This window comes from Dipteris shenzhenensis, chromosome 29 (genome assembly GCF_047967505.1).
Source record: "Dipteris shenzhenensis isolate YYH24624 ecotype China chromosome 29, Dip_SZ_1.0, whole genome shotgun sequence".
NCBI lineage: Eukaryota > Viridiplantae > Streptophyta > Polypodiopsida > Gleicheniales > Dipteridaceae > Dipteris > Dipteris shenzhenensis.
Window position 1 is genome coordinate 50,871,659 of NC_141624.1, and position 25,458 is coordinate 50,897,116.

The 25,458-nt window shown below is 41.8% G+C and overlaps 1 protein-coding gene and 2 pseudogenes across 1 annotated transcript; 2 read left to right on the plus strand and 1 right to left on the minus strand.

Annotated features, from left to right (window-relative positions):
* Positions 1–6,372: 6,372 nt before the first annotated feature.
* LOC147883001 (uncharacterized) lies at positions 6,373–7,838 on the minus strand (annotated as a pseudogene).
* A 919-nt stretch (positions 7,839–8,757) lies between these two features.
* LOC147883002 (uncharacterized) lies at positions 8,758–10,612 on the plus strand (annotated as a pseudogene).
* Positions 10,613–11,852: 1,240 nt separating this feature from the next.
* On the plus strand, positions 11,853–12,870 carry LOC147883003 (uncharacterized). The gene is made up of 3 exons (XM_087401019.1): positions 11,853–11,945; positions 12,041–12,376; positions 12,484–12,870. The coding sequence occupies exons 1-3, from the start codon at positions 11,868–11,870 to the stop codon at positions 12,868–12,870; spliced, it is 801 nt and encodes a 266-aa protein (XP_087257145.1). The 5' UTR covers positions 11,853–11,867.
* Positions 12,871–25,458: the final 12,588 nt, after the last annotated feature.

The window sequence follows — 25,458 nt, forward strand, 5'->3', positions numbered from 1 at the left end:
CAGACATAGTTCACCCCCTAATAGTTCACCCCTTCCTTCCCCCAAAGCTAATACAAATACCGCCACGGGTAGAGGAATAAAAGAAGGAACAAGACCTCCTCAATGTCGTACCCCCACTAATAGATAGACTAGGATCAAGAAGAAGAACTCGATTCCCAACCTAACTTCATGGGTAGAGTATTTGACGAAGATCTTGGAGTACCCAAGATAGGCATGGAAGACAATATGTCCTTCCATGTCTTCGATGAGCCGGAATCGCACGAAACGGGCCGAGGGGGTTGAAAAGCTACGCTGCAAATAGTGGTTTGACAACAATATTAAATCCAAAGACCTTAATGAAGGAGATCTAGCCTTTCTCTTCAGTGTACGCAACACCAAGAGAAAAATGAAGTATCGCGGCCTAGGACCCTACCGTCTATCCAAAATCACCCCTCAGGGGACAGTCTGCATTGAGACACTTGATGGTGTTGAGATGGTGGAATACATAAATGATATCAATCCCAAAGGGTATTATGGACTCTTAACCATGAATATCTTAGCTCTACTTCACTGTAAAAAGAAACAAGAGAAGGAGCTCAAGCTCCAAAAGCAGGAGGAAGAGCGAGAGAACGATGCCAAAAACAAAAATGCACGAGACATGACCGCCAATAACATTAACATGGATACTCTTATCATCGTAGATGATGAATAACCCACAATCATCCCCCTTGTGAGGATAACAGTAGGTTTTCAAGTACAAGGTCCGAAGGCCCAAGCTAAAGTCATGATCGATACCGGGGCAAGTCATAACTTGCTCTCATTTGAGACATTCATTAAACGCTTCCAAGTACCTCTCGCTCCTACATCCTCTCGGATGATTGCGGTAAATGGGCAAAGTATAAGTGTGGTAGGATCAATAGGCATACCACCCTAGTTGCTAACCATCTACTTCCATGCAAGTACTTTGTGACCCCCATAGGCACACTGCAAGAGCACGTGATCCTAGGAAGACCGTAGATAGCGGTAACGTCATGTCACATCAATTGGATAGAATACACTTCGGCCCTGTACCTTCCCAATGGAATCACGATGGTATCACTCTGCAGCAAGGATACCAAGGTTCAGCCTAGTACCACCATGATGGAGGTGGTTGTTAGCTCACTGCCGACACCAGCCTCTCCTTTGAAGGCAATGAACCTTAGACTAGCTAAGATACCTTCTCCCCCTATCCAACCCATGCAGCGATGGGTCCACAAGGACTTATTGCCCCCAAAGGAAGGCAAGATCCATGAAGTAAAGGTTTGGTTCCCCAAACAACCTCATCATCAACATGCCAAACCCTAACTCCCCAAACCTTGCCGTAACAAACAAAGAACCCAATAACTATGGATACCATGAAGGTCACCCTGTCGTCATGATAGGTGGATTCCATGCCATATACTTAGGTCCCAAGGTAATTATGAAGGCAATCCTTATATTTGGGTCCCTAAGATGAAGATTGCCGGTCCGCAAAGCCACAACCCACCAACGCCCCAATCAAAGACATGGGTATGGCAGCTTAAAGCCCCACGGTCTAACACGACAATGGTGGTAGCCCCAAAAGAACTTGGGAATGCTGTAGTAAATGTAGAGCAACAATCTCAAGCCTTGTGTGGACCTGGAGAGTCCTCTACTGGTGGTTCTAATGCATGGACAAGGAGATTGAGATCTAGTGAATCATCACATGGTGGTCCTCATGCTGTTGTGAAGGTATCACGCAAGGGAAAAGAAAAGGTGGACCATGCTCCAGTGTTTGATGTTTCAGCTAGTAGTTCTCATGTTGATAGAGAGTCAAGTGGCTCTGCAATGAGCCTTGATGAGGAGCTTGGGATTTCTTCTGTTGTTACACCTAGTGCAAGAAAAATTAGACATGCTTTAAATACTCTTGCAAGTGATCCAATTGTATGCAGGTCCACACGTGTTAAGTATCTAGTTGATAGGCTGAGATATGATGGGTATATTGCACATGATTATGCTTATATGGTCAAGGTTCTAGAGCAACTAGAGTCCACATGCTTTGAGGATGCAGCAGGGTATAATAATAGGGAAGCACCTATGGATGAAGAGATGGATGCCTTGGATGCAAACCACACTTGGGATTTGATGCCTTTGCCTCATGATAAGAAGGCTATTGGCTACAAGTGGGTTGACAAAGTACAGCACAATGTTGATGGGTCTGTGAGAAGTACAAGGCAAGATTGGTTGCCAAGGGATTTTCACAGACATATGGAATTTATTATGGGGAAACCTTCAGCCCAGTTGCAAGGATGGCAACTGTGAGAGCAATGAATTGATATGGCTACTGCAAAAGGATGGTCTTCGCATTAGATGGATGTGAAGAATGCTTTCTTGCATGGTGATTTGAAAGAAGAGGTGTATATGATGCAACTAGAAGGTTATGAGGATGATGCACACTCGATTTTGTATGTAGGTTGCACAAAGCCTTGTATGGCTTAAAACAGGCACCCAGGGCATGTTTGGTCGAACAAGATAGGGCAATATCTTGTCACTATTGGATTTCATATTTCCAATGCAAATTTTTCACTTTATGTGAAAAGGATAGACGGGGGGATTGTGCTTGTAGTCATCTATGTTGATGACTTGATTATTACAGGTGATAGTGATACAGACATTAATGAAGTGAAGCTACTTTTGAAGCAAAAATTTGAGATGAAGGATTTGGAAGAGCTGTGTTACTTCTTGGCATTACAGGTACATGGCTACACAGATGCTGACTAGACTGGTAATGTCTCAGATAGGAGATCTACTAGTAGTTTTTTGTTTTCCATTGGGAGTGCTGCCATCAGTTGGAGTAGCAAGAAGTAGCCGATTGTCGAGCACAGAGATTGAGTACAGGGGTGCAGCTATGGCTGCATGTGAGGTAGCTTGGTTACAGAAGCTACTTGTAGATATGGGACAGTCAGTTCACGAAGCAGTTGTCATTTATTGTGACAACATTAGCAGCATCATGCTTGCTAATAACCTAGCTTATCATGCTAGAAGGAAGCACATTGAGGTGTATTATCACTTTGTGAGGGAAAATGAAAAGGTTGTAATAGGTGAGATTGATCTTGCGTGTGTTAGCATTGAGGAGTAGGTGGCTGATATTTTTACGAAGGACTTGGGCACCGAGAAGCTTTGCAGCTTTAGGAGCTTGCTTGGTTACTTGAATTGGATTTGATCTTGAGGGGGAGTACTACAAAGGATCGGGCTCATACCCACGCTCTTGGCCGCGCAATATGACTTGTGGAAAGAAAGTATCGGGCTTGTGTATAGGCACGTGTATCATTGCAGCCAGAGACATACGTGTAAATGTGCGTGTATACACATAGTCAGACGCACTGATACACGGGCTGGTACATGTTGAGAGTTGTGGTGCCATAAGCACATGTAGAGCAAAGGTATGAGCAAAGGACAAGCTGCCACATGGCATGGAGGAGATATCCCACATGTGAGCAAGCAAATGGATGTAAGTACCCTCACCTATAAAAGGGAGGTTCATTTGAAGTAATATCAATCAAGCACTTTGCACTATCTCAAGATTCTCTTTATGAGTCCAAGCTAATCTATCTTGGAACCTAATTGACTTGAGATACATGTCATGAGCACTCTCTTTATCATGTTTCCACATAGGTTCCATCCACCTTAGAGTATTCCATAGATCTTGAGGCACACATGTTTTGTCATGGTATCAGAGCATAGGTTTAGGTCTCCTAGCTTAGCTCATTAGTAGTTCACTAGGATTGCTTCCATTCCTAGATTAGTTGTAGGCATGTCTTAGGAGCTCATGTTTTTCTTCTAGGTTAGTTTTAGTTTTTAGATTGAGAGAATTCCGTCCATTGAATGAAAATTCCGTTCATTGCTATGAGATATTTCCATCATTCTTGATGAGAGAGAGAGAGAGTTCATTCCTTTTAGAGATCTATTTTGTGAAATAGATCTGTGAGAACTTCTTCTTCTTCTTTTTCTTCTTAGAGAGAGCTTGTTGAGTTTGTTGAGAGCGTTGAGAAAATTCTACTAAAGTCTTCTCCCACTAGCAAAACAACAGTGCTTCTCTGACTTCTGCTCCTTACAATGGGATGAATAGCTCTCCCAACTCCACCTACCAACTCGGCTACTCTACTCTTGTGATGCTCATTGCGAACTAAGGCGCCCTCGTTTCCATACACTATCTACTGGAGTGCCAGTTCGTCAATGTCCTCTGCACCGCAAACCCGTCCCACAGCACGAGCAAGGCTTCTCCACTATCAACATACTTGAACGCAAGCCAGCAGCTCCAGCCTCATCATCGACTAGCCCCTCCAAAGCAAAAGACAACCACCTCCGCCGAAGGGAAGAACCTGGCTACATCAACCTCCTTTGCAGCCACCTGCAGGTCATTGTGAATGAACGCTCACGGTGCAGCGCCTCCTCAACGAACCTCTTCCATGAAGCTTCCGATAACCATAGCCAACCACAACCAGTAGCAACCATCTAAGAGCAGCCAGCGCTCCTGCATCGATCGACCTTCATGGAAGCTTCTCCAAGATGAGCTAGCGCTCTCACTCCAACAACTACCTCTACACTAGCGACTCACGGTAGCTTCGCCTCGGCTGACCAGCTCTGCAGCATCTTCGCGTCGCCGTCGGCCGTCGTCATTGCAAGTTCGCCGCATCTCCGTCGACGCACTGACAGAACAGATTGCATAGTTTTCTACAAAGTCTCCTAAGGTTCCCCAAAAATTGACATGTGGCAAAGATAAAACTTAACCACAGCCAGGAGTAGTTCAGTTAGTAGGGTGAAGTTCAGTTACTTGGACCATAGTTAGGTTTGTTTAAACTCTGGGTTAATTCAGTTTGGTCAAAAGTGTGCCACGTGGCACAGGGCCACCTAAGCACACAGCCCCTGCCAAGCACAGTCCTGCAAGCAGCATGTGAATAGCCAAGCCACATCATCAAGGCCCCCTCTTCTTCACAAAAGCTTCAACAAGCCATAACTTGCAATCCAGGAAAAATTTGGACATGCTCCAAAAAGGAAAAGTGATCGTCTTTTCGAGCTCTACGCATCTGTCAAGTCAAAATCATTGTATGCAATTAGACACTGCCAATATTGAAAGTATTCAATTGGTAAGACCTTTGCAACAAATGAAAAAGCAACGCATGAATGTAGAAAGTATGCCAAAAGCACAAGTGCATGAGATGACCATAGCAGAAAGCATGGCATCCACACGTAAAGCATCATGGCACATGGAAGAACAAAGCATCATGCATGAAGCTACACCAAGCAAAGAAGCCAACAGGGTCATCATCAAGCCATGAGCCAAAAGGTGACATCAATGGAATGCATTGAAAAGCAAAAACCTTGCCAACCTTGCCTATATTTTGTAAATCAAGCCTGACCACCTGAGAGTAGCTATGAAAGCACCCAGGGGAGGTATTGACATGTAAAAGCCACACTTGACCACCTTAAGTAGCAATGCATGCACTGAGGGGAGGTGATGGAATGTAACTCACATCTGACCACCTTGCAGTAGCCAAAGGATTATGGCACCAAGGGGAGGTGTTGAGAGTTGTGGTGCCATAAGCACATGTAGAGCAAAGGTATGAGCAAAGGACAAGTTGCCACATGGCATGGAGGAGATATCCCACATGTGAGCAAGCAAATGGATGTAAGTACCCTCACCTATAAAAGGGAGGTTCATTTGAAGTAATATCAATCAAGCACTTTGCACTATCTCAAGATTCTCTTTATGAGTCCAAGCTAATCTATCTTGGAACCTAATTGACTTGAGATACATGTCATGAGCACTCTCTTTATCATGTTTCCACATAGGTTCCATCCACCTTAGAGCATTCCATAGATCCTGAGGCACACATGTTTTGTCAGTACATGTGTTCTTATAGTTTAGCTACGCCTGTACACGTGCATTTGACAGACTATCCACATGTATACACGCGACTTTAACAGTGTTGATGCCTCGATACGTGCGAACAGAGAGGAAAAAAAAAAATCCAGAGAGTGCTATTTGGTACTTGGATGCTGTTCCAGCATTCAAGCACCCAATAGCACTCTTTGGATTTTTTTTGGGTGCATTGCACCATCCACGATGAAGATTTAGTGCATTGTCATTATCGATTCAAGAACAACATGAATGCATATATTATCAATACATGATTCAAGACAGACATGAATGCAATACTATCAATTCACAATTCAATATTACTATCAAAATTTTATGTGTACACATATATACAAGGAGTCCATATGTCGAAGTAGCCCATGGCTTCAATTATAAACAAATATATACAAAATCAAATTGGGCGGTCTAAAAAAGCCCATGGCTTCAGTTACAAAAATTTATATACAACCACATCCTCAATAAGTGTGAGTCTGATTAGACCCAGATGAAGACCTGCTGCTCCCTCCATGATCAGATGAGCTCACATAGGTATACATGTCCGATGAGTAGTGCTCACGTCCAGCAGGAGCAGGGGCGGTGGGTGGATCATCAGTGGAAGGAGCATCAATAGGTGCAGCAGCAGCTTGTGCCTGTTTAAGTAATATATCATATATAAGAATATATATATATGTAATTCAATAAACCATAATCATTCGTTTAGAGTTTTCAAGTACCTGTCGACCGTATGGTCTCATGGCCGCATCAAATTGCGCATCCGTAATACGTCCCTCGGTTCTAAAGAGGGCCCATGTGTCACATCTGCTATGCTAGCAAGCATACCCAGTCTCGTGGGCTGTGGGCCTCCTCCCCATAACCCGTCGTTGTAACATAATCAACACAATTTCATGACTCGACACCGCCAGATCCAAAATGCGAAGATCCAATGGTCTCCATCTAGATCCATCGTGCCTTCACATGCTGCCTGCTCTTCACGCCACCCTCTACTCGTTTCTTTGCCTCCTTTCACTCACGTTTGTGCGCAGTGGTAGGTTTCTCGGTAAAATAGCCACCCGCAGTTACATTGAGCCCATCATCGTACGCGAGTTTCTTAAGGTGAGATCTTTTATTACTTAAGATCTCCCTTATTCGCATCCTTCCCCATACATTCGAGAATGTTGCTTGTGGGGGATTGGGGTACCGACTATATACAGCATCTAGGACCTCCCCAACTAATCGGCTATTTTGATCTTTAAATTTTATAAAACAATTTTTGTACAAGTTTGAAACTACCCCCCGCATGTACTCCATTACCTCTTTCCCCCTCGCATCTATGACTACCCTGCCCCTATTCGTAACATCATAGTAAATCACTCCCTCCACCTCTCTCACCTCCTCCTCATCCTCACTGTCTCCTCTATCAGACCTCCCTCTATCTCCTCTCTCACCGCGAGCCCTACTACCTCCCCCACCAAAGCACCCGCCACATCCTCCACTCCCACTCTTCCTACTATAGCGTTTGCTCTCCTCTGTATTGCGGGAGTAGTCATGACTGGGGGACTGTGTACGTGACTGTGGCTGTGAGGGAGCACGTGTTGGTGACTGTAAGCCTTGACGTGACGGTACCTATACGAGGGTGTGCGTGAGTGTGTCTGGGATGGGGTATGTCTCCTCGGTGGACGTGGAAGAGGAGAATCTGCATGCCGTCTCGCCGGACGCGCAGGCATAGATGGCAGTGGAGTGACATGAATACTCAGGGGCGGGGTCGCATGCCCAGGGAATCTAGGAGGGGGATGGGCTTGCATGTACTCTGTAAGCTCAAAGGGACCAGGATGGTGCCCAAAATGACTCAGCATCTCCATCATCCAAGTGGTATATGCAAATGGATCGGATGAAGAACCTGGATCCATAAAGAATCTACAAAAATCAAAGAACCTGGATCCATGAAGAACCTAAACTGATGCATCGTCCTACATGATTAATGCCCATAGGTAGGTAGTAACAAAATGCTTTGGATGAACAAACATGCAAGCTCGACAAACTAGACTCGCAAGCATGACAAACACAGTCGACAATCTTTATGTTTTGGATGAGCAAACATGCAAGAAGGACAAACACAATCGACAATCTTTATGTTTTAGATGAGCAAACATGCAAGCTAGACAAGGAAGACACGAACAGATGGTCGCGTGTAAGAACCTGTCCAGGATTGCGTGTATAGTCGCGTGAACAAACCGTGCAAACAGACTACACGTAGCAATACATGCACTTCTTCATGTGCTTCTACAAAAACTTTTCCGAAAGCAATCGACCACCGACAAATCTACCTTTAAAAAACACCCGACTGTCAATATCATTCTCCACAGCTGCATGCAATCACAACCAAAAGGAAAGGAGACAAAACAATCGCATAAACAAAGGACAAGTAGACTGACCTCTCGAAAAGTGAGTCTTTGTCTTCTTTTTTGGCTGGCTTCCTTCACCCCTATCTTCTCTCTACACCCATGTACGCTCCTTGCACTTTGCTTTGGGTAGGCCAGGCGAGTGGAAGGCGCTTGGAAGAGGCACAATTGGCAGTGACGAAGGAAAGTGATGAAGTTTGAAAATGGATTTTGAAGTAGGCGGCGGGTTGCGGGTTAGGTATAGATAGATAACTGCATGTAGGAGCACGTATAGAAGCGCGTGTAGTAATAACCGTCGCATGGATACACACAATTTTTGATAGCTAGACGTGCCGTTACACGCGTATTTGCACAGTACAGACGATTCACACCGTGTACACGAGCTAATACACGCGACACAGAGACTTTTTTGCTTTCATTAAGAACTGATCCTGATTATGAGTTTGCTCTTTTGTACATAGGATGCCATCAACCTCCTCAAGTAGTTCTGGTGAGGATGAGACAATGCGTCATCATGATCGTGATGTGTGGTTGGGACAAAGGATCAAGTGTATGTGTAATCGATGTCAAGGATGCATTGTACGAGCGCATTGAATTACCTTGAATCACATCTCCATGTATGGAGAATGGAATCAAACAAGATTAGAGGTGAGTAGATGTAAATTGATATATAGTATTCAAATGACTCATGGTGTCTAAATTAATGGAGTTGTAATATATATACTCTGATTGAAGCAGGATGCAGTACCACACCCTAACATGGTGCCCTATGCACGGCGAGAGCACGCAAAGCATCGACGAGATGATGCTGGAGCTCCGGGATCTATTGTCAGAGATGAGTGGGAAAGGGATGACAATAGTCCTGCACCCCACGAAGTTGTGGAAGAGGAAGTGTTTGATGATATGGTGCGGTATCTTTTTAGGGATGATCCCAAAGGTATGGACGACAATGATATGGAACAAGAGCATCTTTACAATGCTTCATCGACACCAGTTTTTGAAGGGTGCACATTCTTTATTTTACGTGCTTCACTTGAACTACTCAATATACAAACAGTTTATGGATGGAGCAATGCAAGTCTTGACGCATTATTGAAGTAAGCATTCTAACTTGCGAATTTGAATGTGTGGTTTTGGGTTTAGGGTTTAGGGTTTAGGGCTAATTGGTGATATTGGATGCAGGCTATTATCAAACATGCTTCCAAAGGGGAATAGACTACCCACCTCAAGAGACAAAGCGAGGCGCTATGTGACATCTCTTGGAGGATTGGATTATGATCGCATACATGCATGCGTCAATGATTGCATTCTCTTTTGTGGGACGCATAAGGAGGATCGACATTGTCCCGCTTGTGGTGAAGTAAGGTATAGAACAGATGTGAAGAGTTTTGATGTACCTCGTAAAGTCTTGTGACACTTTCCTATAATTCCTCGCATGTTCAAGTCCAAATCCATAGTAGAGCTCATGTCACGGCATTCCTCACATCGATTGAATGATGGCATGTGGAGAATTCCCGCAGACACTCCTGCTTGGAAGCATATTGAAGATGAGTGGCCCAACTTTAAAACAGAGCCCAGAAACTTGAGACTTGGCCTAGGTATGGATGGAGTGAATCCATTTGGTTTCAAGAGCACACATACAGCGTGTGGCCAGTTGTGTTGGTGAATTACAACCTTCCACCATCAATGGCGATCAAGAAGGGACATCTTATGTTATCCCTTCTAATTCCATGGAAACATAAAGTCAAGCATATGGATGTTTATCTTGAACCGTTGATTGATGAGTTGGAGGAACTATGGAGAGGTGTTGCAGTGGTGGACATTAGTATGCCTCCCTCCTCTTGACACTTCGACTTGAAAGCAGTGTTGATGTGGACAATGCATGACTTTCTAGGATACAACGATTGTTCTGGTAAGAATTCTAATTACCTCCCTACTCTAATACTACTAGCTATATTAATTATAACTATTGACTTTATTATTCTAACTTTTATTTATATTTTAACAGGTTTGAAAACATCGGGTAAACATGCATGTCCATTTGTGGCCCTTCGTTAGTACATGAGTATGCTGACGGTTTGTGTAAGACCATATTCGATAATCATCATAGATTTCTACCGTCAGATCATCCTAAATATGTTGCTAGTAAGAGTAACATTCCTCCACAAACACTTCGTGCAAAAGATTGGAAGCGTATTTGGGAGTCTACAAATGTTCTTCCTCCAGATGGCATGAACAGGTATAGTAATGTTTTTCAATCTTGTTTTGTGTAGTCTCTACTTGGATTAAAGATGACATAGAGCAATCCCTTGTGTAGGTAATCCATTTTTTTCCGGCTACCATATTGGACCCATCTTAAGATCAACCATCTTCTTGATCCCATGCACATCTTCAAGAATGTGGGATCTGGTATTTGGGAACATGTTATTGGTAAATGAGAAAATGTTAACATACGGGAGGACTTGTAGGATGCAGGACGTATACGTCAAGATTGGCCATAAGAGGAGGGTGGGCACGTTCATCTTCCGCCTGCACCCTGGATTATATCAAAGAAGGAGGAGAAGCAGGTAAAGCAGGCCATCACCACTTTGTGTACTCCCACTGGATGCATGAGATCATTGAAGGGAGCCTTTACAACCCTTAAGAAAAGAGGCGTTGAGCAATTATATGGGTTGAAGTCCCACGATTGGCACAAGATGCTCCACGTAAGTGTTTTCCAAGTCTTATACATTGAAAGTTAATTTTGTAATGCCCTAAACCATATATACATGTGCTCTTATGTGCACAGTTCATACTACCTACTAGCATCGACCATTATGCAAACAAGAGTTTGAAAAAATGTATTTATAAGATGGGCGAGCTTGTGAGGTATGTAAAACCCATGTCAAATCACCCTTCATTATACCTTGCAAAATGAACATGCATGAGGTTACGTATAACGTACTATGCATTTATTTTTTAGATATGTTAGTTCCAAAGCAATTGATCCAGCCACGTTGGATGATGCGCGTGTTATGGCAGTGGAGGTGGGTTGTTTGGTAAAGGAGACTTTTCCACGAACCATTCTCACAAGTCAACTACATCTCATTGTGCATTTAGTGGATGAAATTGCTTTATGTGGCACTGTGCATGCATGTTGGATGTTCTTCCTAGAGCGCTTCATGAAGACCTTAAAAGACTTTGTGAGGCAAAGTGCAAGGCCTGAAGGAAGCATGGCCGAGGGTTGGTTGATACAAGAGTCTCTCGTATATATTTCAAAATTTCTTGGTCAGGTGGATAGCTCTTTGCCGCGACTGTGAAGCAATGAAGAGGACTTGAGGATGACCTCTATTGTGCCTCAAGGAAAAGGACAGAGTAAAGTAATTGACAGAACATTGATTGATGATCTCAATTTCACTTGCATCCTTAATAGTGATGTCATGAGAAGATGGGTTATAAGATATGAAGATGCAAAGACAAAAAGGAAAGCAAACAGAGCTCTCTTTCGGAGGCAACATGGCTCTTGTAAGGCGTACCCTAAGCATCTAGCAACACTTCCGAATGATATCCATATTGATTGGTTGCATGAGGAAATGGAGAGAGCAGAGAGCGAAGAGGGGCTGCATATCACGGTGGAAGAATGGGAGTATGCACGAGGATGCATGTTAAAGGTACATAGAACTAATGTTTTGCATTCTTTGTAAGTGATTTGCTTTTAATATTTATTCACATTGCTTACACAGATATTTCTTATATTTTGGTTCAGTGCACTATGTTCAATGCTATATGGTGTGAAGACAAGCATTTTCAAACACAAAGAATAGATGAAAAGAGGAATACACAAGATTGGGGTGTCATTAGTAGCTTTGAGGGAGCCGATGGAAAAATGGATGATTATTGTGGCACAATCCAAGACATATTTAGGCTTGACTTTCATCGCTTCTTTGTGTATGTTTTGGATGTCAAATGGCAAATGAACGTGGTGGAAAAAGGGCCTAATGCAATGATAAAACGCCATGCAAGTGGCGATGAAACTATGGACTCTACAAAGTTTTGGCAAACAAAGAAAGATAGGCTTGTATTGCCACAGCAATGTGAGCAGGTATGCATTTTTTTACAAATGTGTTTCATGTAAATATATATGTAAGCTCGCATACCCCTTGACTTTTGAAATGCTAATTAATTAATGCATCATGTGTATTTTAGTAGGTGATCTATCTGCCAATGGTGCATGACAGTAAATGGTGGTACGTCATCCCTATTGCACCACGTTCCAAAGTGATGTATAATACATTCACTGATATAGAGCATATGGAGGATGTAGCAAGACACAATGAAGATGATGTCAAACATGCCAATGAAGATGATCATGATAATGAGGATGATCGTGCCATTTCTCATGATCATGAGGATAACCCTACCATTGAGGATGATGGTGATGTTGATGAGGATGATCAGGGCATCGGTACCATTATCAATGGACAGAATATCGATAGTGGAATAAATTTAGTCGTAGCCTTACAAATTGATCAAATGGATATTGATGTTGATCGTTTGGCAAGGATGGATCTTATTGAAGATGAGATCGAACCCTAACCAATCCATCACAGTATCATTCTAAATTGATGACATTTCTATTGTATATGTTGTCTTTTAATAATCATCTCATGATTTATTTTTGAATATATTATATTGTTGTAAATGCATGTAGTGGGATTGTGTGATGGTATATATATATTGTAATGTACTATGACATGGTTTAAAGAAACTGGTTTTCAATTTTGAAAAGGAATGGAGTTTTTTCTTATAAAGCTCTGTGTCGCGTGTAACAGGGCATGTATCATTGCGTGTAAAAAATAGATTTTACGCGTATATACACGTGCTATTACATGCATTTTTCAAAACAAAACACACGCGAGTTTAAATGCTAGTATACACACGCTCGACACTGCTCGTATTTATGCACGACCATACATGCACCCATAACTTGCCGCGGGTATCGAACGCATGTATGGCAGCAGTGTCTTGTAGTGGAGTGTTGAGATATCAAGCTCTAGCTCCGATGTCTCTCTTGGGTGACTATCATTTATCTCACCACCTATGTGGATTGTACTCGTGGCATAGTTAGATTGCCATGTATGTTTTTGCTTGGGTTCACATATGAACAACGTATTCTAGGGTTTGACATATAAGGTATACCCCTCTCCTATTGTATTGTTGTTGTGTGCTATTTTCAAGTAAGCGAAGATAAGCTTCAGTCTCCACATCTTGTGTCCTCCCTCTTGTGTGTATGTTGTGAAGTAGTTGCAATAGAGTCTTCTCCCTCTCTCCCGCATTCTTTACAATCTTAGCATCTTAATATGCACACATTTCTCTTTTTCAACCATGGCCTTAAAAGCCTTGAAGTGGTTGAACACTTCACTTTTTGTGCTTCATAAAATAAATCCATCACTTCTTGGTGTAGTCATCAATAAAGGTCACATAGTAATGGCATCCACCAATAGAAGTAGCCTTGGTTGTACACACATCTGAGTGGATCGCTCCCAAGGGTCTTCTGCTCACCTACGCATTATTTGGAAATGCATGTCTGGCATGCTTGCCCATTTGGCATGCTTCACATAACTTTTGCATTCCCTCGACTTTGAATTTAGTCAAACCTACCACAACGTTTTTCATTTGCATAGATTTCAGCCTTTGTATATTCACGTGCCCACTGTGCTTGTGCCATATCTCAATATCTACAATGACACCTCTCCCATGCACAAACATAGCAGCTTTCACCTCAGGCATATCTACATCCAAGGTAAACATTCTCCCATTTTTGTTAGTGATGTTTGGAACATGAAGTACATGTGCCAAGTACTTCTTTTTGCCATCCTGCATAGCCAATGGCACTTTACCAACTTGCGTAATTGGATGCACAGTATCATCACCTGTTTTAACATAACCTGGCTCTTGAGAAGGTAGAATGTTGTGAAGTTGATGTGGCTAAACCACCATTCCTTTGCTCTTCACTCAACAGGAGAGTAATAAGTCCTTGAAAATCAAGAAATGTTTCATGGACTCCAATGGATGTGAGAAGCTATGCATAATCCTTCCCAAGACAATTCAAGGTCACGGACACTAAGTCCTCATCATCAACAAGTGCTCCAACTGAGCCAAGATAATTTGCAAGACCTTTCACCTTCATTTATACTCATATTTTTCCTCTGCACATTGTGCAACTCGTGCTTGAGGCGCATCTCTCATGCATTTGTATTCGTGCTATATAGTTTACAAATGTATCCCATGCCTCCTTAGGCATCTCTACATCCTATATATGCACAATCATGGAATCTAAAATACTGATAGACAACGAATACAAGAATTTTTTGGCTTTTTTATGCCATTATTCAAAGGCATTTAACTCAGTAGGAGTTTCCCACTGAGGTACTCCCAAACTCCCTTTCCCATGAGGAGGTTTGTCATCCTGAACTTCCATGCTTGGAAGTTATTCTTGTCAAGCTTCTCACTCACGATGGTAGATAGATTCTCAGATATTTTGCAAATCACAAAATGCAACAACAACCTATTAGCATAGCAAATGCCTCACAAGGGCAAACAGGAACACTTTTGCAATCATCCTCATAGGGGCAGTGGCAATAAACCACGATTCACTTCAAGTGATGAACATGCATAAACATTGCAACCCAAATTGTCCTACCTTTCTCAAAATCTGTTCTTTGATGTCACACAATAGCCTCTCTATCACAAATCATGCACAGGCAAAAATACGGCATATACAGTAAAAAACGACCACTTCTACTGAGTGCTCTTGAAAGTTTGTGATACCAAAATAGACCCCAAAACGGTCGCGAATCGTAGTTTTGATGTGTCCCGAGCTTCACACTAGAGGGCATCTGAATCAATGACAGTGCACCTTACACTCAGGGCTTTGTACCTGCAGAGATATGCTCCCTAGCATCCAAAATGAAAGGAGACGCAAATCCTCTTACCAAGGTATCACGACCTCTACTTGCTGCTTGAGCTCCTCACCATGAACCAAGCTCTGATACCATGTAAAGATTGTGGGAGAGGGAGGAGACATGATTGCAGCTTCTTCACAACATACACAAGAGAGTGGACACACGATGTGGAGGCTGAAGTTTATCTTCACTTACTTGAAAATAGCACACAACAATAATACAATAGGAGAGGGGTATACCCTATAAGTCAAACCCTAGAATACGTGGTTTATATGTAACCCAAACCAAAACATACGTGGCAGTCTAACTATGCCATGAGTACAACCAATGTAGGCGATGACATAAATGATAGTCACCTAGGAGATACATTGGGCTAGAGCTTGATATCTCAACAAGCAAATACACCCTTGTGTAGCGGCTGTGGAGTTGATCACCTATAGAAGGACTATCCAACGAGGAGGGAATCCATCGCAAATGATGCTACGGCTGCAAGTCTTCTTTTATTGAGCATCGAGAGAGGACAAATCTCAATGGTATCCCTGAATGCCATTACAAGTCTGCAAGTGAAAGCATTTAATCAAGTGCTACAAAGACAGTTAAAAAGGGATAAAGCTAGTACCTCAGTAACCAAGGAATAGGACAAACATAAGTCTATAAGAACCATAAAGTCCGCAAAGAAGATCAGAAAGGGAAAAGACCAAGTAATCATCCATAGTGGATCCGACGAGGATACTGCACCTCTACCTTCTTTGACATCTGCAAGAAGTAGCACTGTCATGAAGGAAGCACTAGCAACCCTTCCAAGGGATGTTGAGATGCCAATTGAGGCCAGAGCCACTACTCCAAAGGTACAAGGGGAATACCCACATCCTCTTGTTGAGATGCAATGCCTCGAAGAAGCACAAAAATTGGTACGAGAGTGCCAAGAGAATTTTGAAGAGAGACTTGGGAAAAGCAGGGCAGCAGATACAATTCACCCATGGTAAAAAATACCCAGACAACCACCCACAAGAACTGCCAGAGATGGTGGTTGAAGAGTCAATGTTTGAGCACTTAGTTGGAGAACCTACCCTAATGCAAAAGATGTCCAAAGAGGATCCTACCTTAAACTCCTTCAAGAGGATGGTAACCTACCCTTTTATGGCATTGAAGAGCCACAATCGGAGGGCCAAGAAATTATGGAGCTACCAAGAGATACAACAGGCTTGTCAAACTTCATGTCCATGGAAGTTAAAGTTCCAATTGGTTCACTCCTTCAAAGTAGTCTCGTCTCATGGAGGATCTCACTGATTGGATGAATAGACAGGTAGTGACACAAGAACCTATAACCAACAGCAAGACTGCTCCATCGATAGAGAACCGAGAGATGCCCAAGGTATCCCTACACAAGCTAGGTTAATACTTTGAGATCAATGATTTGAACGCAATGCTACCCATCATTTATCAGGTTTAAAAGTTCACTGCAATCTTGGATGGAGGGGCAAGAGTAAGTATCATCACCTGAAGATGTTGGGAAAAGGTTCCTCATGAAGGTGGAACCCTCAGACCATCATTGAATCACACTTCCATCGCACCTGGCCCAACTTTATAAACCAAAATTGTATACTACAAACTAGGCAGATTTCTTCTATCATGATCTTAGTGCCGCATGCACATAGCACAATTCTAGGATAATAAATCATATGCTGTTTATGCCCATCATCTTCCACTTATGTACAAAAAAGTTAATTCGAGATGATTATGGATATGTAGCAAAGTCAAGGGATTTGCTGCCAAAGTATTTACAACAACAATCCAAGTCACTAGCCAAGGACAAGGGGTAGAGCAACACGGAAGACAAAGAGACGGGCAATGGAGTATGGTTGAAGGTCAAGGCTAATAGGGAAATGGATAGACAAATTGAAGCTTCCAAAAAAATCAGGGAAGAGGCTGAAGCTCGATGACAGGAGCAGTTAAGAAAAGAGGAGGCAGAGAAACAAGCAATGGAAGCTGAAGTAGCAGAGGCAGTAGCAACAACCTCAACTCGAGGGCACAATGATGACTTACCACCTCTAGAGATCCATGGACAAACAATCGAAACTCCACTGAGCATGAAAAGATGATTTTTAAACATCTGGAAATTTGGCAACAGAAAGAAGAAATTCAATGCAATGATAGTGCATACAAGGAAAGAAAACAACAACACAAGTTAGGAGTTTAAGAGAATGGATGAGCAAATAGAAAGTTGCATAGGGAGAGGGAGGGGAGGGGAGCTATAAAGTTCGTCTCTGCAAGGATCTAAGAGAGGAAAAGTTGGAGTCTTGACTAATAACTAGGACACGAGCTTGGAAAAATTCCTAACATTGCTTTGCCACACTTGGCAATGAGGCTATGCCCCACTAGTAGTCCTCACTACTATAGGCTACTAAGCCTAGCATTTGGTTGGAAACCCAACACTCTTGAAATTGGTGCCTTTTTCCCAGCATTGGGCTATTGGAAGTCAGAGTTATAATGGAGCACGTCTTTCTTAGCCATTTTTTATTTGAGCATGAAGGGCGGGGGTATGGTGGCTTTGCAGATGCCCCGGCATGTCTTTGGCCTAAATCTATGTAGTCGGTTGACTCTTAATGCCTAAAACACGTGGGGGTGCTTGAATGCACTTAGCCCCTATCTACCATTACATTGCTAGCTCCCCAGTGGTGCTGGCTTATGTGGGGATGTGCTATAAGATTAAGCCCATGGGCAATCATGAATGAACATGCCAAGACTAATTTCATGAATCACAAAGAGCATTTTAGAAAGCTTTGAAGTAATTAAGTATTTTTAGGAGTGAAAATAGGCTCGTAGATGAAATATAAGTTATTCTTCAAGTGAATGCCAAATTTTAGAAATTGGCATTCAAATTTGAAAATAGGAGGTTTCATACTTTGAAAACTTCTGGTTTTCTTAACCAATAGGTGCTAGTTATGAATTCCAAGATTTCTCCTTCACCCACGAGTCTTTAGCTGGCTTTGCTTGGTAGAAGACTCCATAGTATATGATGTTAACACCAAACTATTCTTGGTGATTTCTCTTGTATCTTTGCATGTGCAAGTCTACAAAGTTCATCGTTCTTCTTCCAACAATGATATTTTGTCATTTATCTGGTTTCCATACCCAATCTGCTGAATGTGGGTCTAAAAAATAGCAGACAGTGGTAATGATTGGCACTTTAATAGGTGTAATTATAGTCAAATCCAACAAGCTTAAAACAACTGGCTGAGCATTTTTTTTACAATGAACATTTCGCAAAATGAAGTGTGTCTCTCCTCTAGGAGCTTGAATCTTTTTGACAACCTCTTACATTATCGGAGCGCCTATTACTCCAAAAAGTAAGCAGTGAAAGCAACTTAGTTAGAAATCAAACTCATATGAACTGCCACACAAAACAAAAGTAGTGTACTTACTATGATTAGATCATCTACATGTTCACCGTCCCCAACAATTATCTCATCTTTTTGTTTGAAAGTACCCAGCTTGATGATAGCAATTGCTAGTGTTGCCAATGGTAGTCGACCATTTCCTTTCATGTTATTGATAAGATTCTTGAAAAGCTCCTTGTACTTGGAGATTGTCATCTCATGGAAGAACTTGAATGGCTCAACCAAAAAGGATTTATTCTCTCCACTTTAGTAGAGGGGTTAAATGCTAATGTGTAATGACATGTTCCTCCATCATTTCATGGATTCTTATTGCACACTGAGAAGTTTGAGACCCTCACACAATCCCCAATGTTTAGGCTTATTACAAATTCCAAGTAATACCGTTCATCACTCTGTAATTTAATACATCCAAAGCCTTCTCTATCAGATAAACCTACATGCAAGCACTTAGGATAGGTTACATTCTATATCATATAGGTACCATATTTATTTAGTACTCTACCTTTGAAAATACCATTCTAAATACAGACAAATCAATGTCTTGTATTAAGAGAGGCTTGTAAATTGGTATTAACTTCATCCAAAATCATATGTCTCTCCATTAGTCCCACACAACAATTTGCTGGTTGGAGTAATTTTTTCTTCCTTCACAATAACAAACTTTCCTTTTTTGTCTTTAACCAAATTTAGCTTCAAGTCGAAATTTCTTTTCATGGAATGCCTTGATTTAGTATGTACTTTCTCAATACGTGGTGGACAACTAGTAAGCAATGACAAACCTCCACTTACAAAGCTTGGACTACCTAAAATCAAAATATTTGGGAAATTTTTGTTACACAATTTACATTCTTCACAAGCATGCACATTTGTCTTTGTGCAGAAAGAAAATGAAATGAGTACTGTCTCTACAGTCTACAATTCTGTAGAAATGAAATATATGCAATCTAACTCATGAAAATATTTATATGATAGTATGTGTCAATAAAGAACACAATAACAGAGATTCAATAACAAAGGAGGGTAGCAAAACCATGCAAGTGTAATGTAATGTAAGAAAATGTCAAAACTCTATTTCACATCATTGATACATTGTATATATTTTCACATACTCAACATAAGACTGTATTGTCATAATGTAAGTATAACAATAGTGTACAATATGACTGAGAACAACCAACCTAGGTCATTTCTATTACACAATTGAGTAATACATTTGTTTTAAGAACAACAAGTTCAAAAGCTTTGATAAAAAGCACAAGAACTTTATGAAGTATTCACAACAAAAAACTTATGTAGTTTGACATGACTTAAGAAATACATCCGCAAAAGATACTAACATAGTTATTGCCAAATGCACAAATTGATAAAAACACTGATTTTGGAATCATCTTCAAAGTGTTCATTTCTAAGCATTCTTGTTAAATGGGCATAAAGCTTGAGAAATTTGAAAATAGCAGATTTTCAATGTACAAAGTGCTCATATTCATGACAACATATACCAACAAAGCACTTCTCCAACGTCATTAAAAAATATGTATCCTTTTTGTTGAAGCCATTGTATGAAGTAACATTCGCATGATACAATATTCTTTCAATTCGACATTTTAACCCACATAAGAAAGCAAAGAACTCTTCACATATTCTTTGTAAAAGACAACTAAATGAAACTTCTCATACAGATGAAAATACCACATAAGTTTTTAAAATTACAACAATGCTCATAAGATGTGCATCATCCAATAAGAATACAACAATGCTCATAAGATGAATCATCTAATAAGAAATTTATTAAAGTAAAAGACTGTTCAAATTTATGAGAAGTAGTAACAATATTAATAGTACTAACATAGAATACTTAAAATAACAATCTGAACAATGAAATAGAGCTCAATGTTTTCCGTGAATCCTTCAAGCTTGTCAACAAAAATAATGTTAAAAAACTACATGAAGTCCACGTGGCGTAGTGGGTTTAGGTTTCTTAGGTGATTGCACCTCCTTCCCTTTTCCCTTGCTATGTTTGGTTTTGTTTGACCAGTTGCTTAGAGTGGTTTCCGTGGTAGCAATTGTCGTGGTATCTTCTTCCGACCCGCTCTGTAGAAGGACTTTGTCCTTTCCCTTCCCAATGTTCACTGCTTGCTTTTTTGATAGGTTTTTCCCTTTCTCAGGCTATTCTCGAGAAGTACTCACATGGTGAGTTTTACCCCACCTTTTTATTTCTCTCGTGAATGCCCTAGCCTGCAATCTTGTGATGGCATTTAGGGACACTTGGGCTATCTTTCCCTGTTCGATTCCCAAAAGATTTAAGCTCGTAGTCTTAGGATCCGCCATAGGAGCGACAAGCCTTCATATCGAGCAATCCTTATACAAATGATCGACTCCGCAACCACTGCACAAAGGGGTATTTGCAACCGCTATGGTGGTAGGTTGGACATCAACTCTATGGGGACAATCCTTGTAGTGGTGAGGCCCGTGACACCCATAACATGCAATGGGATGACCTTACTTTGGCTTGTAAGAACACTCACTGTATCGATGTGGACCATGACAACCATAACAGGCTATCGGTGGTCTCTACTATGTCGTGTTCATGTCCCTAAACCTAGGATTCACTAGGGCGTATATTGATCCCCTTGGATCCAATAATGACTGATCATGCTAGTCTGTTCATATTCTTCTTCCACTAATAGTGGTTGCTCATCGACCATCTCTGGGGGTTGTTCAGTCTCAAGCCACCCTTGAGGCAATTCTTCTACCGTGACTTGGTTCATCGGCAATATTCTCGGAGTAGGTGGTTGAGTACCTAAAATTGGTGGTAGTAAAGTCAAGTTTTGTGCCTTGTAAGCTCCTGCATTCTATTGTGCTAGACCTGAAGGATTTGGCTACATCGGTGGTGCAAGAAATGCAAGTTGTGGTCTAGCTAGATAAGCAGGTGGTTGGGGTAAAGCTCTAGGATATTTACATTGAGAAGTGTCATCAGCTCTCCATTTCGCATAGTGCATGCAGTACTGGCTAGGCCTTGCCTTGTTCCATGGACACTCATTTGTGTGATGATTGTGGGGGTTTACAACTACATTCTTTTGTCCCATTCGTGCCATGATCTGATCAGCTATCTCATCAACACTTAAGTCCTTAGACACTTTAGCGACATCCTTAGACTCCTTAGCATGTGTAGGTCCTGACACATGCGACCCAATAGTAGAAGGGGATGGTGGTGTTAAGCCTTCATCCTGATCCTTCATATTGTCACTCAGTTTGATCACAATCTTGCTACATGACTCAAATGATGTAGGGTCCTTGGTGAACAAAACATCATGTAGCTTCTTGCTCTTGAGGCCTAACAAAAATCTAGGCAACAGCTGCTCATCACTGAGCCTCTCATGTGCTTCGTATCGAGCATTTAGATGCTTGATCTTAGCAATGTAATCCCTTACTGACAAGTTCTCTTGTTGCACTTGATACAACTGATTTATCAAACTCCATTTCGGTCCACTAGGTGAAAACCCGACAATAAAGGTTTTCCTTAATGTAGCCCAATTAACTCTCTCTTCTGGTTCCAAGGCTCGAAACCATGGTCCTGCCTTCCCTTCTAAACTCAAACCAAATGCATTCACCTTATCTAGATCACAAACTTCCCCAAAGGCTTCACAAATCTACCCAAATCATTCCGCATGAGAGACAAGATCCCCTTCTCCTAGGTACTTGGTTATGAGCTTGGATATGGCAATAGGTCTATACCTTGAGGGGTTTGGTTCCCTTACTGGAATTGGTGGTGGTGGTGGGGCTACTACCCCCCTTCCTAGAGCTTGTACTAGGACCGTCTGTGAGGACGGTCTAAGTAATTGGTGGTTGCATGTATGGCCCTTCCGGTTCATAAGGGTGTATATATGGTGGGTTTCTCGAAATTGGATACGGACCATAGTTGGGTGTGTTTGGAATTGTGGTCCCAGACTTGATGGTCTCGGTATAGGTTTGGGGTTTAGCATTGGATTGGGTATGGGTCCGTTCCCACTCGGGGGTGGAAACGAAACTGGTCATGAGGTACCAAAGGTTTGCACCATAGGTCTCTGTGGTCTTACAGACTCCATCAGGTGGGTAGTTGGTCTTGGGACTGGATTAACAGGGGTTCTCGGAATCGGCATTGTAATCCCCGTTGTTGGTATGAAGTTTGGTTGTGGCAGATAACGTCTATAAGAAGACACCTCAGAAGGTCCTACCATATTCTTGACATTGGGTATTTGCCCCTCATACAACACAGCAATCCAAGGTTCCTCATAAGTATCTCTCCACTGTTGCTCAAAACCAGGATAAGCCTGAGCATTAGGGTAGCGGTTTGGATTTGTCCCCTCTTCCCTTCTCTGTGAGGTACTTGGTCGATCTAGATTCACCTCTTGATGGCTCCAAGAAGTTGGAGGTTGCCAATTTGGTCTTTGAGGTTGTACTTCAAAAGAGAACTGTGAAGGTTCCATTCTGGTCGAATTATTAGCCCCCAAGGCAAAAGTATTCACTTCTCCTCCTTGTTGACCCCGGCCTTCTGTTTGAATAGTGGTGGGAACTGAATCCCTACTCATCGGTTCAGTGACTAGGGGTGATGTCATGTCTCTAGGGTTTTGGTTCACAGTGCTTTGCCCTGCAAATGGGTTAACCATTTCCGCTTGATCTGCTAAACTTATCCTTCCCATGAAATTCGACAAAGACCCATAGAGTCTTGCCGATGTGTATGGTGTAGGTGATTGACTTTCAACTGATGTAGAGTTAGGGGAAATTGTGACCCTAATGTCTATTGCGTTCTCCATGTTACTATCAAGACTCATAGAGTCATTTGTGCTTGTGTCGTCTTCTTGTCTATGTCCTTGTATAGAAGCTGAACTCCAATCAGAAGCTCCTGATCTCAAGGCCGCAAAGTTAGGCAAAAAGCTAGATATTCTGTTGTTTGAAGCACTGTCACTAGGTCCAACCTCAGATCCTAAGACCTTACCATTTCTAAGTTGCATGAGAAGTCTTCAGGCAGGATTTAGGACACTGACACTTGGCACTGGGTGCTATGTTCACTACACTGGGCAGGCTGGTATAGCAGTACACTGCTATAGGCTATGGCAGCACCCTGGCTAATGTGATCAATTTTTTGCAGTTTCAAGGTCTAATTGATGGCATTAAGGGTTCACTATGCAGTATTAGGGTCTTCAAGGGGTCAGACACCTAAGGCAGGCACTTGGCTAAAGCAGCGCGCTGCTATAGCAGGGGTCCTATTTGGGCAATTCATCAGTTGTTTTAGGTTTTTCACAATTACTAGGCACTTTTGGTAGCAGTTGGGTCAGTTTGATATAGCAGTGTGCTGCTATAGTTATAGCAGCAACTGACAGTTTTTCTAAGCTCGAATCAGGTGGATACGAGGGAACAATTGGTATTCGTGGAGCGTACCTGACTTGTCTCCTTGATAGTAGCGCCAAAAATGTTAAGCCCTTTGTGTAGATGACTCACATGTCATTGGGGATCGTCCAAGCATGCCCCAAGAGAGTGTTCAACTCCTTGCTACTTCCGAGTAGGAGCCAACTGCGCAATCAATGCTACGAATGTTACCTTCGCAGCCCTCGGCTTGTTGCAAATGCAATTCCACAAGAGGAGAGGGAGAGGGGAAAAGAGAGAGATGGCATACTCATGAGCATGGGTGAAGGGGAAATCATGGACGTAGCAATCGCAAGAGACCATGGAAAGAAAGAAAGCATGCAAGTATTCCAACACGAGGGAGTGGAGGGAAGCTTGAGCTCTTTGCATTCAACTTGGCAATCAACAAGTGAAGACCAAAGTCAACATACTTGGTCTTTATACATGTACCTTTTTCCGAGGGAGGACTAACCCTATCTCCTTTTAGCACTCTCTAAACTCGCTTTTTCTCCTAGCTAGTGGCGCAATGTGCGACGACCCTACTCTTGCTTCCCTCATTTTCTTTTAAGTTCTCTATTTACATGGTCGAATCGGTAAAAATGTAATTGCATATGTTACATCGGGTAGGTTGCCCAAGAGTTAACACAATAGGAGTGTTGTTTTTTGTTGAGAGTTGTGTAGAAAGGTTAGCTTTTGATTACTTCTTGTCAAAATCAAGAAAAACTAGTACGAAATCTCTTTTTTTGTTGTGATTTGATGTTTGAAGTGACCTCGAGGGGGTCACTCAATAAAAAATGTGACTATCACGTGAGTTCAACATAAGGGAATATTTAATTTCATTTTTTCTCACATTTTCACTTACAGAAGGTCCCATGAAAAGGATTTTGAAAAAAAAAATACAGATTGAATAGGAAAAGGGTGCATTTTATTGATGAAAAGTTTACAGATAAGGGGTTTTATAAATAGGCCTTGAACACACGTGATACATAGGGTTTACACATAGTGAACCCCCCGAAGAAGTGACCGGTTCAAGGTGTCACATCATAGGAAAGAAGGTCAAATTGGTAAAAAAAGTTATTTGTTTATAATTTCTTTTGTGATAGGTTGTTAGAGTGTGTTTGTAAGTGTCCATTTGTGTCAAAACAGAACAAAAAACACCAAAAAAATCCCTTGACAGAGTTCAAAGTTGTGTTGACACAAGAAACTACACAATAGTCAAGAGTGTGCTACTATAGCATAGCAGCGTGCCACTTTAGTAGTAGCTTGCCAGCTACTGCCATCTGTTACCTACCCCCTATGACATCATTTATTGTGTCATTCTGGCCATTAGATAGAGGAATCTCTAAAGCGGTGCGTTGCTTTAGCACCGACACAAATTATTGCAAATTTTCATAAAAACCAAAATTGTCCAAAACACTTAGAAATTACCAAAAATC